The sequence below is a fragment of the Hyperolius riggenbachi genome, chromosome 12 (genome assembly GCF_040937935.1).
Source record: "Hyperolius riggenbachi isolate aHypRig1 chromosome 12, aHypRig1.pri, whole genome shotgun sequence".
Lineage (NCBI taxonomy): Eukaryota > Metazoa > Chordata > Amphibia > Anura > Hyperoliidae > Hyperolius > Hyperolius riggenbachi.
In genome coordinates, this window is record NC_090657.1 from 14,852,265 (window position 1) to 14,862,948 (window position 10,684).

The following is a 10,684-nucleotide window of genomic DNA, read 5'->3' on the forward strand; positions in this document are numbered from 1 at the left end:
CCAGCACATGATTAAAATACACGTTAAAAGGTTTGAAGCATCTTACCTGTGGGCCTGAAGGTCCACGCTCACCGGGGCGGCCAGGTTTGCCAGCTTCACCCTATTGGGAAAGAAAATTAAGATATTACAAAAACAAAGATCCTGGCTAACTCAAAAATATTTTCTTCATATGGTTCATCTAATGAAATATGTCTTGCTAAGCAAGTCTAGCATTAGTAAACACACAGACTGCCCTTATGCATGGAAGGAATGGTGGTGACCTGAGATGGCTAGTTCAGATAAGGCAAACTGACAAGGCCAGGGGCAGATAACCTATGACCTTCCACTTATTGAAACTCCCAGCATGCCTTCCTGCAACAGCTACAGGTGACCTAAGCTGAGAACAGGCCATAGCATTTCCTAGAATGCTATACAATCTTGTATATGGGATTCTGCTAGCCTTATCATTTATACTTTCTACATGAGGCAAGTCCTGAGGTATATGTTATATTACCTTTTCATTTTATCATATTATACAGCATTATATTCTGGGGCAAATAATAGGCAGATCAATGCAGTCTCAAGATAAGTGACTAATGGTTCATCTTCCTGGGTCCATAATGTCTATAATTTTAAGCTTGGGCACCAACTGACCATATCTATGGATCAACACATCTCTTTTTCTTGAAAACATTATTTTTGTGCTCCAGTAACATTTCTTTTAAACCAAATATTTCATCTGTTTATCGTTAAAATACTTACATCTTCACCATTCTTTCCGGGAGGTCCTGGGGGTCCGCGGGGTCCCATAGCACCCTAAAACAAAATAACATCAATGTATCAGTTGTGAAATTGGAATAAATTGATTATCATAAAAAACTAATTAAATACATTTCACATAAAAAAATAGCATATATTCTGCACAAAATCTACTTTTCTCGTGCATTTTATATAGCACTGTTCTATAGCAGAGAATGCTTAAGACAGAATGTATCTGGTATCAATGTTGCAATAAGTGCAGGGAAACGACACTTGGGATGGAACTGTAGAGATAATAGCTTGTGACATAGCCAGTCCCGCCTCTCTGCGTTAGTGCTGCACTAGCTAGCACTAGAGAAGAGAGAAAAATGACTGTTGCATCATTAGTCCCAACCCTTTGCTAGTGGTACTGCAGCAGGAAGCAGGAATTAGAGAATTGTTCCTCCTGCAGCAGGGAATTGTAATGGCTCCTGCCTATGTATGCTATTAACTTTAAGGGTGCAGGAGAGAGGAGTCCCGCCCCTTGCCTAGAGCTGCAGCAGCTAAAAGCAGAAATGAAAGCATAGTTCACCCTGCAGCAGGGAATTGTAATGGCAACTGCATAAAAAATGCTATTAACGTTTGGGGTGCAGGAGGGAGAAGTCCCGCCCCTCTGCTAATGCTGCAGTTGCTAGGAGCAGAAATGGAAGCATTGCTCGCCCTGCAGTAGGAAGTTGTAATGGCAACTGCATAAAAAATGCTATTAACGTTTGGGGTGCAGGAGGGAGAAGTCCCGCCCCTCTGCTAATGCTGCAGCTGCTGGGAGCAGAAATGGGAGCATTGTTTACCCTGCAGTAGGGAGTTGTAATGGTTCCTGCACAAGAAATGCTATTAACTTTTGGGATGCAGAAATAAAAGGTATTTCTAAAGCAACTTCTCTCAGGCAGAACCTATTGTTCCTTGAGGTGACCCTAATCTATGCATCTGTCAGTCAAGTAATCTGTCACTCTAGACATTTCTCTCTAGAAGTCCCAGGCCTTGGTTGGAATAATCACTGGAGACATGGTCTAAAATATTTAAAAGTTTTGCAACTAATAACTTTAAGAGGCCAAAACATTGACATGGATACGGCCTTGTTCACACTATGTCAGATGTGTATGAATGAATCTAAGGAAAGCATGGGGTCCATTTTGCATGTCTCTTAATAGGCTGCAGTCTACTCTCGGAAGATAATTTAGAATGAACAGGCCTGTTTTTAGTGAAGGCCCTAATGCAATGACACATCTGTGGATTTTTTTCTAAAAGGGTCTGTTTACACTGTCACATCGCTCTGCAGTGCATGCTGCCAGCATTGCTCTCTGTTGCAGTGCTGAGCCCATTCTAGGGATGCTTGCAGCAGTGCATTGTCAGAACACACTGCTGTGCAGTGCATAGCACTGCTGTCTATGCACTGCCTGATATCCCTGCATATCGTACACTGATTATAGGCACTGCTGTAATCTGCTCAGCAGCTGTGCTCTGAAAGTTACAAAAAATAATACAGTCACCTGGCATTTAAAGAGAACCCGAGGTGGGTTTGAAGAATATTATCTGCATACAGAGGCTGGATCTGCCTATACAGCCCAGCCTCTGTTGCTATCCCAAACCCCCCTAAGATCCCCCTGCACTCTGCAATCCCTCATAAATCACAGCCATGCTGCTGACAAACAGCTTGTCAGAGCTGGCTGTGTTTAGCTCTATAGTGTCAGTCTGCTGCTCTCCCCGCCTCCTGCAGAACTCCAGTCCCCGCCTGCATCCCTTCTCTCCCTGCTGATTGGAGGGAAGGGACAGGGCAGGGACCAGAGCTATGCAGGAGGCGGGGGAGCAGCTGAGACTGACACTACAGATGTAAACACAGCCTTACAGCATGGCTGTGATTTATGAGGGATTGCAGAGTGCAGGGGGACCTTAGGGGGGTTTGGGATAGCAACAGAGGCTGGGCTGTATAGGCAGATCCAGCCTCTGTATGCAGATAACATTCTTTAAACACACCTCGGGTTCTCTTTAAGGGAATTACTTGGTTCTAAAAGTACAATGCTCTATCTATCTATCTATCTATCTATCTATCTATCTATCTATCTATCTATCTATCTATCTCTCTATCTATCTATCATACCCACTATGGCATGTCATTCTGGGGGAGAGAAGCAAACTAGTCCTGAAAGTCAAGATCTGCTTATTCTCAATACCTTCAGCTATCTATATGGCAAGGAATAATAATAACCATATGGTTTTATTTGCATAAAACAGCACAAACATTCCACAGTGCTTCTAACAGGAACTAGCAGGCAGAAGGGTCAAAATGCACCGACAGTCAATGCATTGGCGCAGGATTTGAAAATGAGTAACAATGGCTCCCGCTCTGTGCAATTACTTATTAATACAGCTAAATGGGAGAGTCTGTGCACTAAGTATTCTAAAGAGAGTTCTGTTGCTATGGTTGTAAAGAACTGCAATAGGGTCTTACTGTCAGTCATAGGCTACAATTTAAAATGGAAAGGTAATTTTTTAATGAAATACAATTCTAAAATAGTTTGTACAGCACAGAATAGTTATGGCAATTGTATAAGGAAAGTGGGATTTTTTCTATAACTCTGGTTCTTTCATATGTAGGACAAATGTCCAGCTTCAAACACTAAAGCTACATGCACACTTTTAAATGTAAAGTCCCTGATCATTTCAGGTGACAGTTTACATCATAACTTCATGGCTTGGCCTTTTCTGCCCTGTGGGGGTGGGGAGGGGGAGGAGCAAAGGAGGGAGGTGCTCCACTGTGGGCCATCAGTAGAAGTTTATGCAACAGCAACAAGAACCATAGAGGTCGGTCATTACATTTCCAACATGATGGGACACTAACAACCAGATGTCAGGAAACACCTGCACACACTCTAGGTTTTCACCTGACGCAATCACAAAGATGGTTTCGAGCAATAAAAATCTAAGGTGTGTGCATAGTTTAAGCCAATGTAGCTACCAGAAAAACATTTTTCACAACTAACTCTAGTCAGATTATTTCACGGTCTCATATCAACAATCAGTGAGTAGGGTTACATACAGTGAAACAGAAGAACTAGTTCTGAACTCTCACAGTCGCCTAACTCTCCATCAATCTCATCATCGTCTGCTGCTGATCGCCCAGATAGATGCGGCAGGGCCAGATTTCTGAAAGGGCAACAAAGGCCCAGGCCTTGGGTGGCAGCAGCTCTAGGGGCAGCTCAAAATTAAATACCGGTAGGAGGATTATCCACCAGGCAAGTTAGGCAGGTACTTGGGGCCTAGTAGGTGTCAAGGAGCCCACCTGCCTCCTTCTTTGACCTCTCTTCACTTCAGCTTATCCAAAGGACCACAAGAGGCACCAAATCTACTACAAGGCCTAGGGCTCCATTACAATTCGGTTCAAGGGGGATAAATTATCAAGACAGGTAAGAGGAAACTCAAAGCAAAAGAGATGCAGTTGCCTAGAGCAACCAATCAGAAGGCTTGCATTATTTAACACCTGAAACATGACTGGTTACCCTGGAGACATGTTCTGTGTTTGCTCCAGTTCTCTTTGTACCTATCTTGACAAATCACCCCCAACGTGATTGCTTAAAACACACACACACATATATGTATATATATATATATATATATATATATATATATATATATATATATATATATATATATATATACTTATATTGAACATTCCCTTTAGCAAATCGTCTCAATAATTTACAGGTAAAAATTCAGAATTCGGCCATCTGATTCTGATTTGCTATTCACTCATCATGTTGTTTTACATAGATTGTAAAAAGCTTAAAGCATTATACAAATATAACATCACACATAAGTAAGCATGTTTGAATTGCTTTCTCTAGCAATGTATAACCTTAAATTATTTGTTTTTGCTTTGGTTTTTTTATGTTTTGAAACTGCAAAAACTATACTTGCTCAAAGGGCATTATGCTTTGTTTTTACCTTTAGATGTATATTAGTGATGTCCGGTAGGGAACTATATCAACTAGATCTGAATGTTAAGAGTACATAGGACAAGTAATAGGCCCTGGCTATAGTAATAGCAAAGTATTTGGGATATCGTTTAAAGAATTATAAAAAAAAAACTAGGGAGAGGTATCATTTCCTATCCAGGGACTTATCTTTAACCATAGCAGCCATTGTAGGTGCTTTGGGGCCCAGGGGCAAGGGGGAGCCATTTGTCCCATACCCTGTTCCTGGCCTTTTGAATAAAAAATGTTAATGTGCTTCCAGAATGCACACCCTGTAATTGCCCTGTGAGAATTTATGCCACTGACTTCAACTCCTTGCAGGAGAGCTATCAGTAGTCCTGCCGGTGTATTCTGGATATTCACTGCCCAGCACAGCTTCCCTACAGGGATCTGTGTCTGTAAGCATTGCCTTACTGGTCAATATATATATATGGGTGGAGAAGTTGACTACGGCCAACCTACATCCACAGAGGGGGAGGATCCCACCAATCATCAAATGCGCTTGGAATCAGAGCCCCATCATAATTTAAGAATAGGGCCTATCATTCTTAGTAACACTTCTGCCGTAAAGATACTGAAAAGTGCTGTGTCAAAAATACATGAAAGGGCCCAAAGACTGAAAGTAAAGTAAATATCTGTGGGGTAGGGGTTAGACCTGGGCTCCACAGAATACAGCTAGAGACAGATAACCTTAACAGAGTTATCAGGTTTAGGGTGTCTTTTCTAACAACTTGAACAGTGTTACGAAGATGCGGGTGAACAAGATGATTGCAAACACATTTAACCACAAGTTCCAGATAGTTTAGATAGAAAAAATACTCACAGCAGCACCAGGTTCACCAGGCTCGCCAGGGGGTCCTTGGAAACCTTGAGGTCCCTGGAGGAGGGAAAAATAGCCAAGTTAGGTTCATCGTCTATAAAATCTTCCAGCTTAGAAGAAAGCTCTGAAGTAGATTACAAGTTTGATACTTACAGGTGAGCCAGAAGGGCCAGGAGGACCACGGGGACCCATTGGACCCTATCGTAAGCAAAAATAAACAAAAGTAAGGAATAGTAATTCAGACCATCTACTCAGGACAATACATGCTACCTTAACATTAATTTCAATCAGTGAATAACTAGTTAAATATGTTCCTTTAAGTCAACCATGTTCCTAGCCTAAGCTGTAGGCCTCGTAAGAGCCTACTGAGGTCAACTTTTGTGGTAGACATGCAGTATTCCAAGTTCTGCCAATTTATGACAAAAAAATGTTCAGGCTTCTTACCATGGGGCCGGGCATGGAGACACCAGCAGACTTCTCATCGTAACCGTAGGACATTTGAGGAGCAAAGTTCTGCAAAGCAAAAGAGGTCATGCCAATTAGAGATATAAAAGGTCTGCCATGATGGACTTCCTAAGTTTCTGCTGATCAGGTAAGTCACTTACTCCGCCAAGGCCAGGTGGACCAGGTGGGCCTGGGGGTCCGGGTGTACCAGGGTTTCCGGGAATGCCATCTCTGCCAGGTGGGCCAGCAGGTCCCTGTGTAGGAGCAGAATGCAAGCATAAATAATCACAGTAAAATCTTGAACAAATGATGTGCTTCTTGAACACAGCTATCAGCAAGTATTGGGCAACTAAAGGCCAGCTGTCAACTGAGATCTTCTTAGTGCACAAAGTACAGGCCCGAATGGGGCAAATCACTTCTTATCTGACCATGAAAGTAACCCTAAGAGGCCACAAACCCAGAGACATTTTACAGACCACAGCTTGTGCAAAAATCTAAATAAAGCAGTAATAGTAGGTCACATTAGCGGCAGTACATCAGCCCATAGGTCTAATGCAGTAGTAGAGGGTCCACCATACATTTACAGCTGTAGGAGTTGGCCACACTATAGACCTGCAGCAATGGCACTGAGTTGTTTCAAAAGTCTCAAGCATGAAGAGTCAGTCACTTCTTAAACTTCCAGTAGATATAAAATAGTAGAAATAAAATGGTAGTAGCTCACATCATGCATCCGTAGCAGAAGTAGCTGCTCACTCCATAGGCCTAAAGTGCTAGTAGTGGACCATGCCATAAAGTACCGGTAGTAGGAGGACACATCTCAAACCTGTAGCAGTAGAAGTTGCTCACTTGATACACCTAAAGTTGTAGTCCTGGGTCATGCCACGGCAATAGTAGCAAAAGTAATAGTAGGCTGCATCATAAATCCATACCAATAGTAGAAGCTGGTCACTTTGTAAACATAAAGTGGTAGTATTCGGTCACATCTTAAACCCAAACCTGTAGCCATGTGTCATTTCATAAATCTACAGCCGTACCAATGGTTAAAATAGTGGTAGATCATGTCATAAATCCACACCAGTAGTAGCTGGTCACTTAATAAATATAAAGTGGTAGTAGTAGGTCATGCCATAAACCAAAACTTGTAGTAGTGGGTTGTTTCGTAAATCTAAAGCATTACCAGTAGGTTACACTGTAAACCTATAGCAGCAGTAGAGGGTCACTTATGAAAGTATGAATAGTAGTAGTGGGTCGAAGTACAGTAGTAGTAGTAGGGGATCATGTCATAAGCCTATCACAGCAGCAGTAGTTGGTCACAACGTAAAAGAAAGTTGTAGTGGTAGAAGGCAATGTCATACGCTCATCCATATGTCATACATGCATCCATATGCCTTTACTATGCATTTTAAAGTGAAACTATAGCAGACAAGATAAGAGAGAGTGGGGTGTATACAGGCCCAATGACAGATACCCACCCTATCGCCTTTTGGGCCAGCATCTCCCTTGGGACCCTAAAAACAGACAAAATCAGAAATTAAGCTAAAACAAAAGCAGTAGAAAAAAAATTGATGATTGATAACTATCTGTCTATAGCAGCTTTCATTAACCCACAGATACTAGTTTAGCAATGGCTTACTCACCTCAACAACGGGGCCTTCAGAGAATTGACCGGCTGAAAGGACATTGAATCAATTAAATGGCTGTTTAAAAACGTAAAAATTCTTGCAATAATTGGGCAGTGCCTGAATCTTATCTATGGCAACTGCCTAAACAAAAAAAACCAGACCAATTCTAATGCTTACCTTCATTACAGACAGGACAGCATTCTCCAATGGGGATTTCGGGGTTGGCACAATCACCAATTTCTTCACAGATCACCTCATCGCAAAGTACATGTCCGTCGTCGCATACACAGATTTGGCAGGGCTCTGGTTTCCATACATCTTTGTCGTTATAACTATCGCCCAGGTAATTGCACCCTGATGAGTCCACTGCAGGAGACAACATAAAACAAGGCAAAAAAAAATTAGGATCATTTAACAAACCAACGTTATGAATATACCAAAGGTATTGCTATAAATAGCTGCACTCGGCAATTGAAAAAAACTAACCAAAACTCAAAGGTTGCAGGCTATATCTGTAACAAAGTCAATTTCCTACTACAAGTGAGAAACACACTTGCCTTAACCTGATCTGTTCAAGGGCAAGGATGAAGGAGTTAAAACTGCAGGAGATACAGCTGTGTTTTTTCTATACCGTGTTTAAGCAACATCTGGTTTAGAAGTAAGGAGCAAGGGAAAAAAAAATGTTAAAAAGCTCATCTGGTTCCCATCAGGCAGGCTCGGTGACAAGAGAGGAAGCTGCCAAAAGTTCTGTGGGTGGGAGGAGGAGGCAGGAGAAATGAAATATCTTGGAAGAGACCAAGATTTTCCAGGCTAGGGTCTTTTCCAAGCCCAAGTGCATCATTGCTGCTTGCTGATCCAAGAAGGGGGACAAAAGAGGGGGGAAAAATAATGCAGCAGGCATGAAGGAGGAGGAGACATGGAACCTGAGAAGGTGAAAGGGCTTGGTGTGGGAGTCGAGACTGGTACTGTAATCATGATGAGAAGGAGGAGGAGGAGGAAGAGAGGGAGAACCAGGAGGAGGAGGAGGAGGAGGGGAGGAACTTGGGGACTTAGCAGCTGGAGATGTGCAGGATAAGACATGCTCAGGTACCAGAAGAATGCGAAAGATGACAGAAAGGATTGTTTCCAAAGCACATAAATGACAGTTATACGCTCAGTGCCTGCAGCGACAATAAAGAATCAAACATACAAAACAGAAAAAATCTGTAAGTTGTAATTCAATGTAGCATTTTGGGGACAACTGCATTATATTATTAGCAATGAGGATCTGTTTGAAATATATGGAACAACTGTCAAAGAACAGATGCTGAACTATTGTGGCAAAACATGGAATTGAAAAAGAATAATAGAAAAAAACAAAAAGCACCACACCCATATACAGATGTTCTAAGCAAAACCATTTCTTGCCACAAGATGGCGTTCCCCATTGTCCCCATTCATCATCCTAAAGAATACATATATGCCTACGAAGTAACATTTTGTTCATTGCATCCTCTGCAATATTATTAATGAATAAACAAACTAAACAACAAAGCTTACAAAAATAGACAATAGAAAGCCTCATTGATAGGTAGTGTTTAGCAAAAACCAAATTGTAACAATGGGTTTAGCATCACCTGTGAAGTGCCACCCGTGGCCACCAGGTGGCAGCAGCGCAGCACCACTCTGGACCAATATGTAAAGTTAGCATCCCTATTCTCCAAGTTCTGAAGTTACGTCTAGACATTCAGAACTGGAATCTGTTAAACATCCCTCGGTGAATCATTCCTTCGTATGTTTTATGATCCAATCCGCCCCCCACCCACCCCTCCACCACCTGATGACTTTACCAGAATGTAATGGAAACCATATGCAGGCTTTTAATTCAGCACTCCCCACTTTTTCCCCTCTCCCAATGTAATTATGAGATAATATGTTTTCAATAAAAATACCCCATGCTAAACCATACAGGAAAACCGGATTAGAGAAATCCCACCCTCTGCTTTTGTTACACCCCCTCCCCCTCATCACCCCTCTAGAGCTTTTGGTTGCCCAATTTAACTCACTATAGCCCCAATTTGACCAGGTGGTCGTAACCCCACCCATTGTCCAGCAAAATACAACGCAAGTAACTTTATAGCCCCTCCTCCATACTAACACCTAAAAACTTACATCCATGCATTCACTGGGCATTGGCATCATTACTCCATTTGTTTAAAAAATCATGCAAGTTTTTGCTGTCTAGATGTTCTGGGACTACAAGCGCCAGCATGCCTTGTCAGCTAGCTAGCAAGGCATGCTGGAGGCTGCAGATCCACTACACCTGTGCAGATAGAATGATGCATGCAATAAAACCTACAAGTGATGCAGCAGGGCATCATTCAATGCACATGTAAGGTGCAGCCAGCTTGGTACATGGTGTGCACACTACATCTTCAGAAGCTGACCAATGCCTGAGCATCCCTGGAGGACAATTCAAAGTCATCAGGAAGTTCACTTACCGTCATGTTCTCCTTGACATTTTGCTACTAGGATCGTTGCTGCTAATGCCAGCAGTAATCGTGTATCCACAAAGCTGAACATGTCTAGAAACTAGACATGTAGACTCTCTGTGGTCCGGGGTAGATCTTCTTAGGTCCTAGTCATACAGGGGTAGGTTTTAGTGTTTTAGTTCCAGAGCAGACCCCAGCAGAAACTTCCTACTGTGTCCCAGCTGGACTAGTCCCCCTTTTTATATCTACCCACCACTCCAGAGAGGTGGGGTCCTGGGATCATGCACTCTCTATACTTTTTTTAAGGTTGGAACAACACTTTGTCCAGCCCATTAACCAATACCAAAACTCATACAGAGTCAGAAGAAGAGAGAGAGAGAGAAGAAAAAAAAAACACTTCAAACAAAGCCAGCCCCTCCCTGCAAAAGAATAGGAGCTTCTGCAGCACTATGCACAGCTGTAAGCTACGTAGATAGCTTATTGTAACAGAGTTTAACAGCACAAACTCTTAGTTTAAAATATATAAATGTAAAATACACAGAACAGAACAAAAAAAGCTCTGCACAAAACTATGAACAACTT

The 10,684-nt window shown here is 42.2% G+C and overlaps 1 protein-coding gene across 1 annotated transcript in view; it reads right to left on the reverse strand.

Moving 5' to 3' along the window:
• Nucleotides 1-10,329, reverse strand: part of COL1A1 (collagen type I alpha 1 chain) — a 34,124-nt gene extending 23,795 nt beyond the window's left edge. The window contains exons 1-10 of the mRNA XM_068263285.1: nucleotides 10,112-10,329; nucleotides 7,809-7,997; nucleotides 7,647-7,678; nucleotides 7,482-7,517; nucleotides 6,171-6,263; nucleotides 6,010-6,078; nucleotides 5,719-5,763; nucleotides 5,569-5,622; nucleotides 742-795; nucleotides 47-100 (exon numbers count right to left, since the gene is read on the reverse strand). Coding sequence (XP_068119386.1) covers nucleotides 47-100; nucleotides 742-795; nucleotides 5,569-5,622; nucleotides 5,719-5,763; nucleotides 6,010-6,078; nucleotides 6,171-6,263; nucleotides 7,482-7,517; nucleotides 7,647-7,678; nucleotides 7,809-7,997; nucleotides 10,112-10,193 — 708 coding nt within the window. The 5' untranslated portion in view covers nucleotides 10,194-10,329. The remainder of the gene's footprint in view (nucleotides 1-46; nucleotides 101-741; nucleotides 796-5,568; nucleotides 5,623-5,718; nucleotides 5,764-6,009; nucleotides 6,079-6,170; nucleotides 6,264-7,481; nucleotides 7,518-7,646; nucleotides 7,679-7,808; nucleotides 7,998-10,111) is intronic.
• Nucleotides 10,330-10,684: the final 355 nt, after the last annotated feature.